General features: G+C 40.0%; 2 protein-coding genes across 5 annotated transcripts in view; both read left to right on the top strand.

The window, feature by feature from the left end:
- Positions 1-14560, top strand: part of PIK3C2A (phosphatidylinositol-4-phosphate 3-kinase catalytic subunit type 2 alpha) — a 51249-nt gene extending 36689 nt beyond the window's left edge. For all 4 annotated transcript variants that reach the window (XM_085063227.1, XM_085063228.1, XM_085063225.1 and 1 more), the window contains 15 exons: positions 49-229; positions 820-924; positions 1974-2066; positions 2314-2443; positions 3892-4028; positions 4677-4846; positions 5928-6084; positions 6505-6614; positions 7807-8014; positions 9769-9893; positions 10290-10407; positions 10500-10581; positions 11002-11111; positions 11341-11466; positions 12003-14560. In XM_085063227.1, coding sequence (XP_084919353.1) covers positions 49-229; positions 820-924; positions 1974-2066; positions 2314-2443; positions 3892-4028; positions 4677-4846; positions 5928-6084; positions 6505-6614; positions 7807-8014; positions 9769-9893; positions 10290-10407; positions 10500-10581; positions 11002-11111; positions 11341-11466; positions 12003-12185 — 2035 coding nt within the window. In that variant the 3' untranslated portion in view covers positions 12186-14560. The remainder of the gene's footprint in view (positions 1-48; positions 230-819; positions 925-1973; positions 2067-2313; positions 2444-3891; positions 4029-4676; positions 4847-5927; positions 6085-6504; positions 6615-7806; positions 8015-9768; positions 9894-10289; positions 10408-10499; positions 10582-11001; positions 11112-11340; positions 11467-12002) is intronic.
- Positions 14561-15110: 550 nt separating this feature from the next.
- Positions 15111-18833, top strand: RPS13 (ribosomal protein S13). Its single transcript, XM_085063224.1, has 6 exons — positions 15111-15200; positions 15444-15492; positions 16500-16578; positions 17489-17658; positions 18004-18104; positions 18756-18833. Exons 1-6 carry the CDS (start codon positions 15178-15180, stop codon positions 18787-18789), a joined length of 456 nt encoding a protein of 151 aa, XP_084919350.1. The 5' UTR covers positions 15111-15177; the 3' UTR covers positions 18790-18833.
- The last annotated feature ends 440 nt before the right edge of the window (positions 18834-19273 follow it).

Raw genomic sequence — 19273 nt, 5'->3', positions numbered from 1 at the left:
TTTGCTGTATTTTCCTTAAGAAAATTTAATGTAAATCCTTTATTTCAGGCTTCTTAAGGATACACTGTATGATACAAAGTTTGGTGTAAGGTATGAGCAAATTCTTGGAGCTTTTCTTTCAGTCTGTGGAAAAAGGCTGAGGGAAGAGCTGGAGAAGCAGACCAGGCTAGTGCAGCTCTTTGGAATGGTAGCAGAAAGAGTAAAACAAACAAGTGGATCTGCTCGGCAGGTTTGTATATATTTTTAATTCAAAACTAATCCACTTAATTGTCTTTTTAGTCTAAGTTCAAAATGTTTAATAAATGCATAGGAAGATTTATGAACCTATGGCTCTGCAAATCTAATGAAGTTGATGTTTTTGTCAAGTGTGTCATCTGAAACATATGCTGGTGAGGTGATAGGGTAAGAAAGTAGGATGGTTCCTCTGTATGATAAACTGGAAATGAATTTAAACCTATTACTGCTGAAGAATGATCCCACTATGCAAAAGAATGGGATGTCTGTTTTTGTGCTAATAATAGAACTTAAGAGTTTGATGGAGTGGGATGCTGTCATCTGGTTCAGTCAAAAAAAAATCCCACAAATGTGTGTGACGAGTGTTACATTGCTAAGCTTAGTATTTTTAATAGCTAAGTATTTTTAATAGCTAAGCCAGCAGCTGTGGTTTCTAGCATTCCTTTTACATGGAGGAGTTAAAATAAGGTAACTTTGTTTACATGGAGGAGTTAAAATAAGGTAATTCAGGGTAACTTTGTCCAGAAGTTTTCTGTAGATGCTTCAGTAAGGAAAATGTCAGATGAATTTTCTTTTTCTCTTCAGGTTGCCTTGCAAAATGGTATGGAACGTGTGCAGTTATTTTTCTTGAAGAACAAATGCCGTTTGCCTCTCAATCCCAGTCTTGTGGCAAAAGAGTTAAATATTAAGGTACTGCACATTCACACTTTCAAAACCTTTTTGTAAAAATTACATCTAGGTAAAGCTTTTACAAATGAAAAAATCCATTGAAGTGCTTGAAAGTTCTTTATGCAATGGGGGTGGGGTTTAATTAAAAATTCTGATTGAATAGGGCAGTGAAATTAGCTGTGCAAAGACAAAATGTGTACAAATACAGCGTAAAACCAACAAAGGCACTTGTGTTAGAAAATATGTACATCTATCTGTAATAACTTACTACATCTTCAGACCCTGTCTGTTGAGACCAGCACTGCTGGTTATAGCAAAGCAGGGGACTACTCAAAGTGCATGGAAACATCAGTGTGCATTAGTAATCAAAGGAGGAAATTGACCAACAATATAAAGTTCAAGCAATGAGTAGATACTGTGAAACACATGAAACTATCCGTTACTGATTGCGTCCAGAGATGCCAGGGAGGGAGGCAGTAGTTTTACTTCATTGTGAAGGTCCAGCAAGCAATACGGTAGGAGAAGCAGGTAAATTATTTTTTTCAGAACTCTGCAAGGTTTGACAATATCTGCTCAACCACAGTCTTGATTATATCATCATGCATGACTGACAACCTAAAGGTCTGTTAACGCTTGAACAAATCCTGTGTTGGAGAGACAGCTCATCTTGCTTTCCTTCTCTACTGTAACAATTCAATCATGAGCATGTGCTTGAAAGCAGATAAATGAGAAAATACTGTGAAACACAATACGCAGAAATACACATTTTTTAATATATCTTCTAGGTTTCGAAAAAAGCTGCTGATTAAATATTTATTCCTGTTTTATTCACTCTTCCCTTCAGAATGTGTAAAACATCACTGTGCAGCACTATTGGCTTTTGTACAAGAATTCAACAAATAACAGCCAAAGGGCTCGTTATTCAAAGGAAGCACGTATTCACCACAATTGAAATGTTAAATGTCTGAATAGACACATTGTGTGTCAAACCTGCTTGTTGTCAGAATGTCTTGTTTTCTGGGCTAGCAGGAGTAGTCCTTTCTGACTATTAACACTAAATCTACTTGCAGGCGTGTTCTTTCTTCAGCTCCAACGCAGTACCACTCAAAGTTGCGCTGATAAACGCAGATCCTCTGGGAGAAGAAATTAATGTGATGTTTAAGGTAAGCTTTACACATATATTGGAGAAAAGAAGTTGAATGATAATCACTCTTTCATTGGTATCAATTAACTTTAGCATGGACCAATAAGCTTAGCTATTCTGTGAGTTTGCTTCTGTCTCCTGTCTAGAAATCAACATGTGAACAGGCTGTAAAACATGAAAGTCTACTGCATGTGAAAGCTTAATTGTAGGCTGTTTCTCCTTTAAGCCTGTTGTGTCTCTGGTTAACTTTTATTTTTCCATTTCAGGTTGGAGAAGATCTGAGACAAGATATGCTGGCTTTACAAATGATTAAGATTATGGATAAGATCTGGCTGCAGGAGGGGCTGGATCTACGGATGGTTATCTTCAAGTGTCTCTCAACTGGAAAAGACAGAGGTGCTGAACTAGATGCTGCCTTTAGTCTTTGCTCCTCCACTTCAATTTCTTGTCACACTGATAGTGAAAAACATCTGTGCAGAGGGGGCCAAGGAACAGTTCCACTGCAAGGAACTTCAGTACTTGAGAGTATAATAAGTTAGATTGTTCTGAATTTCCTGATGGCTGAGTGGCATCTAAATATGTTTCTTCCCTTGAGTGTTCTGTTGTGAATGAACAGTGGTACAAACAAACAAATACAGTGATAAAAGCCAAGGTTGCTCTTGATGCTCTGACTGCAACACAGGCAAATAATGGTGCTATAGAAATCCTTACTCTGAAAGTTTAATTATGGTGAAAGAAAGTATTCCAATCAAAACCCTAATGCTGAAGTATTTGCAAACTGCTGCAGTTGAGTTGAGGAGTATCATTCTTGTATTGAAACCACCCCTTGCCATGCAGACACATTATCCCCCAGAATTAGTGTCATATGCTGGTGAAAGTTCCTTGGCAATATGAGATTGTCTCTGGGGTTTGAAAGTAGGTCACAGAACTCTGAGGGCACATACTGCCCTGCACCCTGAACATGTTTTTTGCTACTTTTAGGTAATTCTCTAGAGCTAGCCAATAGAAACCAACGATATTTAAGAGGATAAACAATAACTTAAATATTTCTTCAGTCAGATGAACAGCATGACCAAAACTTTTAAATACACGGAAAATATGGAAATTTAGGCTTGCAAAACTAAGCAAAAAGCTTCTATTTATGCAAGACTTGCTTTTTAGAGAAACAGATGGTTTTTCCTCCCACTCTGAATGATGACTTGATTTATGTAGCATTTTTTTTCTTGCTGCTAACATTAGTGTCCCTGAAGTACTCTAAAGATTAAAGGGAAAAAGTAAAATAGATGTAAATTACAGATGTACCTTTAGTAGCTCTTGCCAAGATAGAAGTAAAATTCTATCATCAGTTAAATGTTTTCGTTCTATGATTTAGCTATATGAATATTTTTAGTAAATTATATCTCCAAAGTAAGGCCACATATAAAACCCACTGTCTGGTCTGTTTCAACACTTGACAGCAGTTAAAATTACTAGATTGGTTCAGTGTCAGTGTACGAGAATTGTCAGCATCAAAATATTTTGCCCAATTTAGACAAATAATAGTTTATGTGGTAGAAAGTAATTATTCAAAGTATAACTTAACTGTGCATTCTAGCAACTGTAACTAGTTGTAGTAAAGTAAGCTAAGTTGGGTTGCTGCATGTGTTTCATGGTTTGCTTTGTAACATAGTCTGTGGAAATGCTTAGTGGACTAATAGAATTATTTTTACACTTAACTGGGTTTTGAAAGAGATTAGTCTAAGACTATAACATTCATCATTGTTAGGAAAGCTTCTACTGAATAATAAAAATGCAGCATAACTTAAGGAGATCGCTAAATACACTTTGTTTGATTTTCTATCAAGGCATGGTGGAGCTTGTTCCTGCTTCAGATACACTTAGGAAAATTCAAGTGGAATATGGAGTGACAGGTTCTTTTAAGGACAAGCCTCTGGCAGAATGGTTGCGGAAGTATAATCCTACAGAGGAGGAGTATGAAAAGGTAAATTCTCAGCATTGTTCTTTTTGAACAGAGCTTTCTTTAAAAGGGCTAAATACCATCTGATGGAAGAGTGAAGTTCATATTCCAGGTCTTCACTTGAAATTTTTGTTTTGTGTATTTAAGAAACTTAATTTTTTTCTATACTTGAAAAAGAGCAAATTAAAATTCCCTGTATAAAAAGGAGCCAGATGGATTCTGAGGATCCTCATCAGGAGTTTTTATTGGATATAGAAAAAAAGTACTTTAAGTTTAAGAGAGGGGGGATTAGTGGCTGCTGTTAATTGGAGTTTAGGAGCCTCTTGTGAGATTTAAAAATTAATTTTGTTTTTGGCTGCAGTGCTGTTACAATACATTGGAGATATGTCTTGTACCCTTTTCTTTCCTAACGTAATTTTGTGGTTTGTCTTGAACTCCTCTTTTCTCTTACATTTATGTAAAAAACAAAATGACCATTTTTGCTGGAAAGTGTGGTGTCTAGAGACTTAGGCAAAGCTGTCTGTTTGAAGAACTATATTTGGGGGGGGAAAAAGCACATTTGGGCTCTGTATTGCCTGGGTTGGATTTTGCACTCATCAAGATTGACTGTTGAATACATGAATTATGGTTTTACACTGATATTTGATCTCAATTCACTTCTCTCCCTCCCAGGCTTCAGAAAACTTCATTTACTCTTGTGCAGGATGCTGTGTAGCCACTTATGTCCTGGGAATCTGTGACCGCCACAATGATAACATAATGCTCCGGAACACTGGGCATATGTTTCACATCGACTTCGGAAAGTTTTTGGGACATGCACAAATGTTTGGTAGCTTTAAAAGGTATTTTCTAGGTCTAAGCAATAAAGAGAATGAAGTGATTTTTTTTTTTAATAACCATTATAATTCTAAGCATTAGCTTTTAAATTCCTGTTATTTGCTGTTCTCATGATGAAGTCAGTATCTACCAATTTAACCACAGAGTTTCCAAAACTCATTCAAGCTGAAACATACAGAACTCATTTTGAAAAGCCTCTGGTTTTCTATTTCCATATTCCTCTTTTAAGGCAAAGCACATATTCATGGCTTTCAAATAAAATTACTGTTGCAGCTTCTGGTAGATTGATGCAAGCAATTTGGTCTCCTAAACATCATTTAACTTCATGGATTTCAAGCTACCATCAGTTTTTAAGAATTTTGTGCTATACACACTTGGCAGATTTCAGTTGCAGTTTCTTTCCAAGTTATGAAAGATAAGTGTTTTGGTACAGGAAAAGATTACTATCACTCTTTATTGATATTTTGGAGCCTTACATCTATCTCAGTTCTTGGTGTCACACTTTTTGAGGAATGTTGGGTAAATCTGTAGTGTAGTTTGACCTCAATAGCTATTGTCCTGCCATGTATGCATGGTCTGTTGGGTGAACTTATCAAGGACTGAGAAATGGAGTTGTCAGACCCTTTACATTATCAGAATATCTGGGTGTGAAACAAATGAGAATGGATTCTAACTCATAAAACCAGTAGTGAATGTCAAGGTTATTGAGCGAACAGTGGGTCTGTATTTCCTACTCCTCTGTTTAGGGGAAGATAATCTATATCCAGACTAGAGGAGTTACATCTTAGCCTGGAGATAATCTAATCCTTATATGAGTGTGTTATGGCTTTCAGAAATGAGGGAGGGGAGGCACTGTAAGGGGGCCTCCAAGTGTTGCTCTGGGAGATCTGCTGGAGGTCCAGTACCATGTGTCAGTGCTGTGTAATCTGAGGTGACACCTGGGAGAGGAACCCAACCCACAACTGTGAAATGGCATTATGCAATATTTAATAACATTTACTCGGGGTGGGGATGGAGGGGAGCAGGAAGCACATGACAATGAACAAACCTTATAATGAACTCAGAAATTCTGTGCTTTTTCGACAGGGATCGAGCCCCTTTTGTGCTGACATCAGATATGGCTTATGTCATTAATGGTGGGGAAAAACCCACTATTCGCTTTCAGCTGTTCGTGGATCTCTGCTGCCAAGCTTACAACTTGATAAGGAAACATGCCAGCCTCTTCCTTAACCTACTTTCATTGGTAATCATTTTTCAAATTCAATTGAAACTTGATAGATGTATCGTGCTGGGTTGTGTTTAAAAACTCTGCTTTTTTATGCTGAAGAAACTCTTAATGCAGGCTTTTTTAAAAGCCAGAAACATCTGATCTACTTTTTGGGAAGCCTTATTTGGAATTTTTAAAGCTTTTGACTGCCTACCTCTTTCCTGCAAATTTAAAACTAAGATGATACCACAGATTACACTGCAAAGAGTTTTTAACTGCTTTTATTTCAGCAAAACTAGCAAATAACTGCTGATTATAAGTAATTGTTGTCTATTGCTGTTACTGTTTAGCAATTTAGTGCAGCTATAAATGAATTTGAGGGTCTAACTTTTAATCATTTCAGTATAAAATCATACTGGGTTTATTACATTAAAACTAAATTTCAATTTCTTGCAGATGCTTTCTTCAGGGTTACCAGAACTAAGTGGGGTTCAGGACCTGAAGTATGTCCAGGATGCCCTCCAGCCCCAAACAACAGATGCAGAAGCCACCATTTTCTTTACAAGGTACTGGACAAGGGAAAAGTAAAGTATTTCTCAGTGTCAACCTCTTAATGGGAGATTTCTGAGATGAAAAAACATACTAGGGATGGTCACAAATCTGTCTGTACAAGTTGAACAGTTACACTGTACAATCATAAAATATCAGTTAACTACATAAGTAAACTTGATCAGTCCCATATAAGAGTAATGCTTGTGCTAAAATACCTTGTAGATTTTAGGAGTGACCTTGTGTGAAAAATTGGCTTGAAGTACTGAGAGTAAATAATTTTGTTTGGTTGTTTAAGACTTACATTTTGAATACATCCTAATTGGTTTAATAGCAGAGTATGTGATGGGAACCCTGTGATGTATTGTAAAGAAGTTCTGGGGAGGGAGGGATGATGCTCCAGTGTTATTGGGGAGTGCATATAGTGTAACCAAGTTACTGCTACATGTTAGAAAAGTATTACTGTACTTCACTTTAAATACATGGGGGAAACTGCAGTGGTGTGCATGCAACTTTAGAATCGTGGAAAAGTTTGGGTTGGAAGGGACCTTTAAGGGCCATCTAGACCAATACCCCTGCCATGAGCAGGGACATTCTCTACTAGATCAGGTTCCTCAGAGACCTGTCCTGATATCTTACAACCTCTCTGGACAACCTGTTCTGCTGTTTCACCACTCATACTGTAAAAAAATTTCCTTCTTATATCTAATCTATATCTACCCTCATATAGTTTGTCCCATGTCCTCTCTCAACAGGTCCTGCTAAAAGGTTTGTCACCATCTTTTGTATAAGCTCCCTTTAAGTAGGAATGGCCTCCCCCTGAAAGGCCACAGTAAGATCTCCCCAGAGCCTTCTGTTCTCCAGTCTGAGCAATCCCAGTTCTCTCAGATTGTTCTCACAGGAGAGGTGTCCATCCTCCTGATAGATTCTGTGGTACTCCAACAGGTCCATGTCTTTTATGTTCTCAGGGCTCCAGAGTTGGTTGCATGTCTGGAAAGCCTTCAGTTCTTCAATAAAAACCTATTCCAAAGTTTAGATACTGAGTTTTATATTGAATGTTGATATGATACTATTTATGTAGCCCAGTGATAACTCTTAATAACCTTTTCTTTGTCAGTAAGAAACAGGGGGCTGTTTTTCTTAGACTTCAGTCTGATGCATTGACAGAACCACCTTTGAGTGTTTTGACACTATTTTTTCTTTGTCTAGGCTGATCGAATCCAGTCTGGGAAGTGTTGCCACAAAGTTCAATTTTTTCATTCACAACTTGGCTCAGCTGCGTTTCTCAGGTCTGCCTTCTAATGATGAGCCCATCCTCTCATTTTCTGCTAAAACCTATTCTCTCAAACAAGACGGCCGAATCAAACAAGTGTCTGTGTTTACGTATCAGAAGAGATACAACCCAGATAAACATTACGTAAGTATGTGGGATCTGTTTCCACTCAGGGAAGATAATGGTGTATTTTCTTCCAGCAAGACACAGCAGGGACAGCTGACCAAAACCAGCCAGAGATATTCCACAGCACATAATGTCACTGTCAGCAATAAAACATGGGGCAGAGGAAGACAGCAGGGGACAGGAGGGGGTTGTCTTCCAAGGTGGCTGTTTGGGAACTGGCTGAGCATGGATCTGCCTGTGGGCTGTGATTGTCTTGTGTCACCTTCCCTCCCCAGGACTGTCTTTATCTCAGCCCACAGATCTTCTTGCTTTTGCTCTTGCTTTCCCCACTGTCCCACTGCTGAGGGGGTTGGGAGTGAACCAGCAGCTGTGTGGGTGCTGTGCTGCTGGCCAGGGTAAACCAGCAACAGGACTGCTCGAGTATAGACCGGCATTTCTAGCATCCCATAATATTCTTCAAAATGAAAACACTTCTTGAAAAGCATTTTGAAGGAAGTAGAAAGGGCAGAAGTAGTGTTGGTGGAGATAATTATAAAATATGGGAATCTGAGTCATGTTCATGGGCTTTTCTGTAGCTGCTTTTTGTAAAATGGCTCCTTCCTGAGTAGGAGTCATTAAGTCAGACAGTCTGGTTTTGGTCTGACCTTCCATTAAAGTTTGATTTGTTCCTCTGAAGTAAAAGCATAATTTCCTGAACTAATGCACTTACACTCCTAGTGAGTCCTAGAGGCACCAAGTATTGTACTTTGCCCTCAGGATTTTAATAGACCTGGGTCACACTTTAAGACTTAATGTTTTTATTCCTATGCAGATGTGCAAACTTCTTCAGGTTTTTTTTTTTTTTAATTGTTGTACTTCTATACTGCTGTTCGCTGGGCTGGAATAATCAGCTCAAGTTACATTTTCCTGAACTTTTTAATAAAGTGAGCTGTATTGATAGATGCAAATGTACATCTCTTTCCAAGCTGTGTTTGCTGTAAATGTCTTAATCTGGTAATAGACCAGCAAGGGAAGGTAGAACAAATCTGAGTAATGCTGGAAGTGAAGATCTCTGTACTGAATCACTGTATAATAACTGCATTTAAGTACTCCTGGTATAAGCCAAAACAGCCTCATCTCTTCCAGGAAACTGTTAGGATGATCTAGATTCTGTCTAGATTTTAAAAGTTAAATTATACATTGTATGTTTAACTCCTTTACCCCTGAAATAAGTCCACTAAACTGAATTTTCTGTGCAGCTTCTCAGCTTCATTTCCCTCGAATAATGTAAACGTATCCTGGCATTCTACCCCCAGTACTTCGAAAAAGTCTTTTTGTATAATGCAGTGCACTTGCATCCTCTCACCAAATTATCACTTTAAAAGTGGAATCCTTTGGAATCAGGAGGGAATTCAGTTGAAAAAATTTACACCTGAAAGGTTCTGTGGTAGTTGTAATCCTGCGCCAGTGTTAGCATTTTATATACCTGGTATGAAGTTCCAGTGAGGCTTCAAAGGGAGAGAGTGCACAGCTCAGCCTTAACAACCTTCATCATCGCCAGGTCAGCTGTGGATCTGCCTTAGGGGAAGACAGTGTGACTTTGCATTAAGAGCTATTTATAATTCTAATTCTACTATGGAATGCAAATGCTGGGATATAGGATGTAATCATGGGATATGTATTCAGGAGAAGGATTACTATAGGAGAAAGAGTTGATTGTGAAGAAAATTATATTGTTAAGTCATTTTACAATATTTTTATATAAACTACGTTTATTTTTGTGTTTTGGGCAGATCTATGTAGTAAGAGTTTTGAGAGAAGGGCAAGTTGAGCCAACATTTGTCTTCCGAACATTTGATGAGTTCCAGGAGCTCCACAACAAACTTGGCATTCTCTTTCCTCTTTGGAAGTTACCAGGGTATGTGCCTAACTCACTCATCACTATGACAAAAGCAACAAAACTGCTCCCAGCTGGGTGGAGGAAGAAATAGCTTGAAATGGAGACAAAACTGCTGAGGGGCAAACTAGACCTCAAAGTTTGCAATTAAGGGAGAAAACAGTTGTCTCTAACTTTTAAGGAGATCCAGAGGAGCATTTCAGTGTTTTGGGATGAGTGTCATAACATGTTTAACAATAACCTATAAATATTTCCTTGCCTTTCTGGAGTGTCATAATCTATTGGCATGCTGTGTTTCCACTCCGGCTTGGCAGAAAAAAATGGATGTGAACACTTCAGGATGGAAATGACAATGGAAATCCTACTGTACTTAATTCTGACAAATTAACTGAAAACTCTGTTGTTCTTCTCATGTAGCTTTCCTAATAAGATGGTTCTGGGAAGAACACATATCAAAGATGTAGCAGCCAAAAGAAAAGTGGAGCTCAACAGCTACATACAGAGCCTGATGAACAGTTCTCCAGAGGTGGCAGAAGTGAGTACAAATAATTTAAATCAAATGCATGTTTTCAAGTTTTGGCCCTTTTGAACACTTAAACTAACATGTAACATTTCTTCCAAATTTAGTGTGATCTTGTTTATACTTTTTTCCATCCATTACTTCGTGATGAGAAAGTGGAAGGAATAGATGGAATAGCCAGACCTGCAGGTAAGGGATGTTTATAAATTGGATGAATATAGTACGACACATCCACAGTGTGAATCTTTTAAATCTTTTTTAGTTAACTGTGGTTTTCTCTCATTGAAAACTGCATCACTGTCTTTCCAAAGTGCCTATGTACAGTTTCAAGGACATACATACCAAAAATTCCAATATATGTGATCACTTGGACTTGGTTATGGCTTGACTAAATTATTCAAATTTTCACTCCAAACCTCCAAGCTGGCTCTTGCAAGAGAATGCAAAAACCTTTAAAACTCACAGGCTTACCCCTGTTAGGGAATTAGAAATAAAATCAGGAACTGAACTTGGTCGAAGACATGTATTTTTTCACATATGTGATAAGTCAGTGAAGTGCTGATGAAAATGTGCTAGTATTACAGAAGAAATAATTGCCTATTTTTTCAGATACAAGTCCTTCAAGTCCTACCTCAGGCAAAGTGGGAGGAGAAGTGAAGCTATCCATATCCTACAGAAATAGCACTCTATTTATCATGGTGATGCACATCAAGGACCTGGTAAGTGGAGATACTGCACTCACTGCCAAAACTGTTTCCATCTTACCAATTACCATTTGCACTTTGATGCAGGGATGGTGGAATTGTCTCTTTTCCTCTAAATTTTCCAACTGCCAGCTTAATTAACTGCTGGTTATGATTAGCTTGATTTCAAAGTCTAGACGTGTCAAATATGCAAACAGTTATGCACTAATTAGTTTTCTAACTTGTCTTGTTTCTTTGGCTGTAGGTCACAGAAGATGGTGCAGATCCAAATCCCTATGTGAAAACTTACTTACTTCCAGACACGCACAAAACATCCAAACGCAAAACCAAAATCTCCCGGAAGACAAGAAACCCAACTTTCAATGAAATGGTGAGTTAAAATTTATGTGGTAACTTCCTATGGCTTGCTATAATGTCTTATTCTAAGCAGTAATTAAAATACTGTCTTAAAAAATCTGTGAACATGTATAAATGGAAAAGGAACTGTTTTGAAAAACGGTGCCCTGTTTAAATATAAAGCAACTGAGTAAGTCAGTGTGCTATTACGAGTAAGCAGAAATTTCTCAGACTGAGTCTGAGGAGTGATGTGGAGAAGGGAAGCAATCTTAAACCTCAAGATCCCCCTGCCCTGGATTCACTGACTCATGATAGGGAGAAAAATGAATTCAGAATTCTTGGCATGCAATCAGTACTCCAGTCAAAAAACACCAGTCCTTTTAAACACTTAACATTGGGAGCACGAAATAAAATAGGGATGTCCTTCAGCCCATTGTCTGAGGAACAGACGTACTGAATGGTCACAATGTGCACTTCAGACACCTGTCAGGGGCTGGGCAGTCAGAAGAAAGGGCAGGCTGGATAATTTCTTTTGGCTAACCAGAAACTTCTTGCCTTCTCACCTCCTAGCTCGTGTACAGTGGATACAGCATGGAGACTCTGAAGCAGAGGGAGCTTCAGTTAAGTGTGCTCAGTGCAGAATCGTTACGTGAGAACTTCTTCCTGGGTGGAATTACACTCCCACTAAAGGACTTCAACTTGAGCAAGGAGACTGTTAACTGGTATCGACTGACTGCTGTGCCCTATCTGTGAATTCATTGCTGCGCCTCACTAAGACCAGAACAGTTTTATTCACTTGTGCTTTGTGCATCTTCCTACTTGAAGATAATCTGTACATCTTAAAATAAGAGACTCTCCATTTCAACAGATACATTGGACCAATGTTCAGGTAGCCTAATTTGGAGGATTGCAAAAAAAAACCTGGGTTCTGCTGATATGATGTTATCAAAGCATCATTTGTAAAGGTTTAAGAGTTGTGGGTAAAGGAAGGGGTTTTTAAACCATCAGTGAAAGTGAGATGAGCAGTTTCTGGTTGGTTGAACCATAACTTGATCATTAGGCCTGTGGATATAGTGCATTTTTGCTTTTAATTTGTTGCCGCTGTTGTGTCATCCATGACATGAAGCTGGAGAACGTCAACGAAATTGCATAGTTTAGGATTACATTCCCACTACTAACAAGACATCACAGAAGCAGCAACAGGTCAGATTTTGGTGGCTGCACACACACCTGTAGAAATGAAGGTTGAAGGGCTGGAAAAATTCCTTAGCTTTACATTAATCCCAGATTCATGCTTCTCTTAGACTTATTGGAGTGAGTGCCAATAGTGGAAGTTGTAAATAATGGTGCCTTATAATTCAAATGCTTCTCTTTTACCTCATTTCTGGTATTTAAATATGTATACGTATTAACTTTCAGCTCCTTGTAAATGGGGAACATTCTCATATTTAATACCTTGCAGGTCCTACTGGAAGTCTTTTCCCAGGATGTGTTATTTACAAATAGCATCACTTGTACTGATCTTCACAATTTGTTCAACTTAGATACATTTTTTTTTCTACCCCATCTTCTGCCCATGGTCTCCAAAAATTGAATGAAGACTGGGTGAATGTGGTACCATAGGAAATGTGCCCAGCTTCTCAGTGGGGGGTTTTGTTGTAATTTCTAGAACTTTTCAGTACTGCAGTAATTAAGTGTGGAACAGATCCAAACACTAATCCAAAGTGGTATTTACATCTGTGCTTCCAGGGAAAGGATGGCCTCTAGTTGAAAAGCACCACTGCTGGATGAATTGCAGGCCAGAAATTAGTTCAATTAACAGCTTTGAGAGAGGAACTTGGCTGCTTTGGTTTTTTTTTCTTTAGCAGTTCACAGCAATACTGCTTCTCACTCCCAGTAAGAACTACTCTCACTAAAATACTTCATTCCAAGGAACATTAGATTTGAACTTTATTGTGATAGTGGAGTGCAAATGTTACTATCTCCCATTAATATACCACTGGTTACTTAATTGGGTCTTTCTGCACTACAGGTGTCACCTTTTTGTTCACCTTATTTGGGTTTTAGGATGATCATGTTCTGTGTAAACAAAGCTCTAAAGTTGCACACTTCTTTAGTACAAAATCTTGAAGCAAACTTTTAAAGTGAAATATGCAACTATGAACGAAAACGTAATACAGGGAAAGCCTTCTATCTATCCAACACTAAAAACCTATTTTATAATCCACTTTTCCTTCCCCTGCTACTGACCAATCTCGCTTCAATACAGAAGAGAGAAGTAAACTTGAATCTCCTGGTGCCTAAACGATTCACGGTCCAATTTTGTAGGAATTACTGCAATTAAAAAGCTAATGATATCTTGAATGTTAGAAACTGGGCCAATACTAATGGGCGCTAACAAATCCCAGTTGTAGTAGGCATCTCCTGCATATTTTTCATTTAGTATATAGCCTGTAAATAATAAACTATATAACTAACTAGATATATTTCCTGCTCACTTGATGCTTTTGAGACTTACTCCATTCCATCATTAGAATCACAAGTCACTTAAACACAGGAAAGTAGACTACTGTTTTTGTGAAACGTTCCATTGTGAAATAAAATGAAAGCAATATGGACTGCCTTTTTTGCAGTTTGCTATTAAAGCACAGTGTCTTACAGCACAAAATACAATTAAACTAAAATCATTTAAAAAATGATTTGCAGTTTTAACAGTTGTCTGGACTGAAAAAAAAAAAAAGTATAGTACTGTATTATTGTTAGCACATGTCCTGACTTCTGATTTAATCTTCTTCATAGCTTAACTCATTTTGTGCCTTTCCCTTCCTTTTGAAAATCGTCACTGGCTGGAGCTTTTTATGGTCATGGATTTGATGTTGTCTGTGGGATCTGGCCTTGGCCTCTCCTCACGGGTAGAGGACCAGCACCAAGCTTGCACCTCTTTGCACTATTCTCAATTAAGAAAAAACTGATCGTTGCAATAAGAATTTACCGTACTGCATAGAAAAAACCAAGATGGATGTGAAAGAGGGAAATATTTGATTGGGATGGAATTTACCAGTGTCCTAAGTAGATTGAAAATGTAGTTTTAACGGCTTTTTATATCTTGTTTAATGAAAAGAAAGAAATCTTTTATGCACCGTTTGACCTGCAGCCAGAAGTGTAATTGTCCCTCCAGACCTCGTGTTGGTATCCGAGAGCAGCAGCTTGCGCTAGGACCTCTTCCTCTACTAACCTCCAACTTTGCACTGAACTTTTTATTACTGCCTTCGTACGACCTACAGCTGCCTGTCTCCGGACGCATGTGCGAGCTTGGTTAAACGCTCGTGTCTGTGTTTTTACAACTGCAGCCTGACCTGCCTTAAGGCCGGGGCTGCCCTCCTGAGGGGAGCTGCGGGGACGGAGGGCAGCAGGGCAGGGCGCCTCCCTCCGCCTGGGTGTCTCTGAGAACCAAATGCTTTAATCACACGGTAATAGACATGTACAATGAGGCCCCGCGCCGGGCGGGCTCGCTGTGACTGCGTAACTCCTGTTAGTCCATTAAACACTATTCTGGAATAAATCCCAGCGCGTGGCGTGCTCTGTGCTGGGGACGGGGAGGGCGCTCAGGGGGCGCGCGCGCGGCTGCGGCGCCGCTCATTGGCTGCCGGGCGGCGGGGCGGGGCCGGGCGCGCGGCCGGCACTTCCTGCGGAAGCGCGGGGGGAGGCGCTCCTTCCCTTCTGCCCGCTCCGCGCCGCCGCCATCATGGGCCGCATGCACGCTCCCGGGTGAGCAGCGCCGCCGCCACCAGGCCGCGCCCGGGGCACGGGCCGGGGCTGCGCACGGGGCTCGGGGGCCGCCGCGAACCGGGGCGGGAGCGGGCAGGGTGCTGCGGGAGCGCTCCGGCGCGTGTGGGGAGGGAGGAGGAGGCGGGCGGCCGTGCGGACATGGCGGCGGGGTGGGGAAGGCTCGGGCCGCGGCCTTGGGGCCCTCAGCTCGCGCGCTGATTGCTGATGTGCTTCTCCCCGCAGAAAGGGCCTGTCCCAGTCGGCCTTGCCCTACAGGCGCAGCGTGCCCACGGTGAGTACCTTCCCCAGAATCCTGCCCGCCCCAGCGCCCTCCGGGACCCGCAGCGCAGCTCTGGGTGCCCACGGAGGGAAAGAAAACGAGAGCTACGGTACTTGGCGTCATCGCTTTCCAATTGCGGCCTGTCTAGATGCTTCCTTGGCATGTGATGGAGCAGGCTGCCCAGGGAGACCGTGGAGTCTCCCTGTCTGGAGGCATTCAAATCGCACCTAGATGTGCTCCTGTATAATCTGCTCTTGGTTACCGTGTTTTGGGGATGATCTCCAGAGGTTCCTTTCAACCCTAACAATTCTGTAGTACTGAGATGATCCTTAGGATACTGAGGAAACAAGTGTCTTCTCCTGGCCAGATGGTTCATTTGGCATAGAAGTCTCTTTTCGTCATCCTTTCTTTTATTTTAATGCTTTTCCAAATACTTCTATGTGCTGATTACTCTTACAGATTAAATTGTTCTCTTCACACTGGCGTTTGCTATTGTGGAGTAAGCAATTGCTTTCAAAAAATATTTACAAGTAATTTGTTGGTCAGGGGACTAAATTAGGTAGTTTTGGTGTGCTCTTAGTTCTTTCAGGGTACTTCCACTTGAAAGGACTTTCTCTGTCCTCTGCAAGACCATTTCTTGGAAAATGTGTTTGATGGCAGAAAGAACAACTTGTGGTGCATGTGGAAAAGTGTGGAGTGAAAAACAGTGAGATGAGAACATAAAATAACACAGAATCTGAAATTAAATAGATACAATTTAGAGTAAAATACCATGAAGCTGCTTGAAGAGCTGTTGATGGTTAAACAGTTCACTACCAATTAGGATGATCAAATGTTATATTTATTTTTAAGAATCCTGTGGTGGTTTTTTGCTTAATTGTGTTTATATTCTGTTTTAAATTGTAATCTTTAGAGCACTTCCATTTTTATTTTATTGAAAGTTTTCATGTAGCTAGCCTGTGCCTCTCTGTTAAGCAGTGTTAATCAGTTTGGCTTTCTTTTTTTCTGATTTTCTTTAGTGGCTGAAACTTACTTCTGATGATGTAAAGGAGCAGATCTACAAGTTGGCTAAAAAGGGTCTGACTCCCTCCCAGATCGGTAAGGGTTATAAACCACTCCTGAATGGGGACAAACTCACATTTTTCTGTCTGTAATATTGTAATTGTTCCCTCAACTTACATTAAATCACATGCTAAGAGAGCACAGCATTTCTGTTGTAGCTGTGTTCATGTGGATACCACTGAGAGTCCTAGGATAACATCCTGAGCTGGAAGGGACCCACAAAGATCAGCAAGTCCAACACCAGGACATTACTTACCTTGTTCTTGCAAGAAGCATGTTTGGTGGGTTGGTTTTGGGGGTTTTTCCCAAGTGGACGACTTGAAGCATCTGTTTAATCCTGTAGTCTGTCTTTAGGAATGGCCACTGATAGGTGTTACAGGGAAGTTTGGTGTGCCCAGATTCCTGGAGGAAATTTTCCAATACCAGCAGCCCTATGCTTAGGGTTTACTGAGCCAGACACTGCAGCTACCTCCTGGACTAATTCTAGGGTTTGGACATTTCTAGAGCTGAAATGTTTGCATGGCACAGCTTTATATGCTCATCAGCTATGTATGCAGTGTAATTAGGTGCTGTGTGCATTATTATTTTTATTACTGTAGTCCTGAAAGCAATATTAATCCAGTCTAGAGGGATCTATAGTGTGATTGAATACATAGCTTTAATGAGTCCTGTTGACAATTTTCCAATAGTATTGTAGCACATGTGGTACCTGCCTAAGTGTGATGGATGGATGGATCAGTTGTCTTGTGTTACCAGATAAAGCATTTCAGCTTCTCTAAATTGTATTTTGCTCACTCATTGTCTACCATGTCTTCAGTTGCCACTTAAAAGATTTTTAACTTGGAGAAGACCTTTTTTTGATAGCTTGTAACTGTAAGGTCAGTTTCACAAGCCTTGTTGGTGTCTGTTTTTTCTTTCCAGTGTAAGATGTAAATGTTTGTTTCAGGTGTGATCCTGAGGGATTCCCATGGTGTTGCCCAGGTTCGATTTGTAACTGGCAACAAGATTCTGAGAATCCTTAAATCGAAGGGACTGGCACCAGACCTCCCAGAGGATCTTTATCACTTGATCAAGAAAGCAGTTGCTGTTCGCAAGCATCTTGAGAGAAACAGAAAGGTGAGTTCTTTAATTAGATAACTCAGTGCCTGTTTTTAAATTTTACAGTAGTTCAGGTACAGTTTGACAAAGCAAAGACTCTTCGTGTGCTTCATGTTAGCCTCCCTTTGAGTAAACTTAGGAGGCTGGGGAGACATTTTGATCAAGGAGAATGGTCTTTGTGAAAAGGATTTTAAAAGCAGTGCTAAACCATGTGTTTCTGGTACTGTTCTGACTTTACTGAAGCTTTGGTAATAGAAATGTTTTTAGCAATAGCTGTGGATTATTTGCTTTACTGAAACTCATCTGAATTGTACATTGAGAAGTCCAAGTAGTGCTTGGTTGTGATACAACTTTGTTTTCAAGGATAAAGATGCCAAGTTCCGCCTGATTCTGATTGAGAGCAGGATCCACAGGTTGGCTCGCTACTACAAAACCAAGAGAGTGCTGCCACCCAACTGGAAGTAGTAAGTCTTCTGCATTCCTCTTGCCACTGAGGACTGGCAGGTCTTGTAAACTATGCTGGGGCTGTGATTCAGAGGGTGAAGGGTGTGTTGTGATCATATGTGTAGGTAACCCAGGCAGCAATGAACAGGTATTTTCGAAAATAATCTGTTAAATTAATGAAATCTACTTCTAGATAAAATGGCCAGTAAAACTCTTGGATAAAAATCACGGTCCCAACAAATGAAGTCACTACTAGGCAATTTTTATAACACTTCAAACTGTAGTCTTGGTTCTCAGATACCTTTTATAGTTCACATTACTTTTAAAACTTACTGAGAAATGGCTTAGGAGCTTGGCAAAAAGGGAAGTAATTGTAGTTTTTCTCTAGGAGAAGTAACCACCATAGAATTCCCATAGATGTTAGGATTAGCCTTCTCTTGAGGAGTCTCAAGTGCAGCTAGTCAGATTTTTAAATACATGGTTTTGTGCTGTTACCCTAGGATTTGTATTGTAAAAGTACAAGTGAAATCTTAGGGCATAAAACTTTTTAAGCAGTGGTTTAGCTCAGGACTAGTAGTTAAAACTTGTAACTGAAGCTTTGTTTTTGACAACAAATTTGAAAAAGTACCTCTGCAATAAATATTTCTCTATTTTCTCTTCTCTCTTTTTAGTGAATCATCGACAGCTTCTGCCCTGGTCGCATAAGAGCTGGCTGTGACTTACTGAAAGAATAAATTTTCGTTACCTGACTTTGTGTTGTCTCCAAATGGTTGATGTGTTAGAAGCTTCTGCTGGTTTCAAGAAGCTGCATGTAAATAGGAATTTTTCTAGGTGGAGCAGGCATGCAGCCTGCATATTGGTCTCCTGCAGTATCAAATCTGAATCGTGGTTGTTGCAGTGCTAGAGCAGCTGGATGGTTGGTCTCTGTGCTTAAACTGGATTGGTTTTTATGATCTGAGACCCTCAAGTTAGTGAAGTGCCTTAGTAATTCACTGCAGATGTATTTTATTTATGTGGGGCTGTGCCTCTGGTGTCCTGCAGAAGAGCTGAGGACAGAAAGCAGTGACAGCAGGAAGATTTGGAAGTTCAGAAATTACACAAGGGATTATGCAGGAGGTGGGGGGTTGGGAAAAAAATAGGAGAGGTTAATTAATTCATTACAGGTCATCTGGAGCTGTTGCTTGTGCAG

The sequence above is a fragment of the Lichenostomus cassidix genome, chromosome 5, assembly GCF_008360975.1.
Source record: "Lichenostomus cassidix isolate B80296 chromosome 5, HeHo_3.0, whole genome shotgun sequence".
Classification (NCBI taxonomy): domain Eukaryota; kingdom Metazoa; phylum Chordata; class Aves; order Passeriformes; family Meliphagidae; genus Lichenostomus; species Lichenostomus cassidix.
Note: the sequence above shows the minus strand (reverse complement) of the source record. Positions and strands in the feature narration are given on the sequence as shown.

What these genes read in the sequence shown, in the direction of transcription:
- RPS13 (XM_085063224.1), top strand. Translation starts at nt 15,178, where the DNA reads ATGGGCCGCATGCACGCTCCCGG. An exon ending in TCTGACTCCCTCCCAGATCG is followed by an intron (nt 16,579 to 17,488) that starts GTAAGGGTTATA and finishes TGTTTGTTTCAG; the next exon opens with GTGTGATCCTGAGGGATTCC. An exon ending in CTGCCACCCAACTGGAAGTA is followed by an intron (nt 18,105 to 18,755) that starts GTAAGTCTTCTG and finishes CTCTCTTTTTAG; the next exon opens with TGAATCATCGACAGCTTCTG.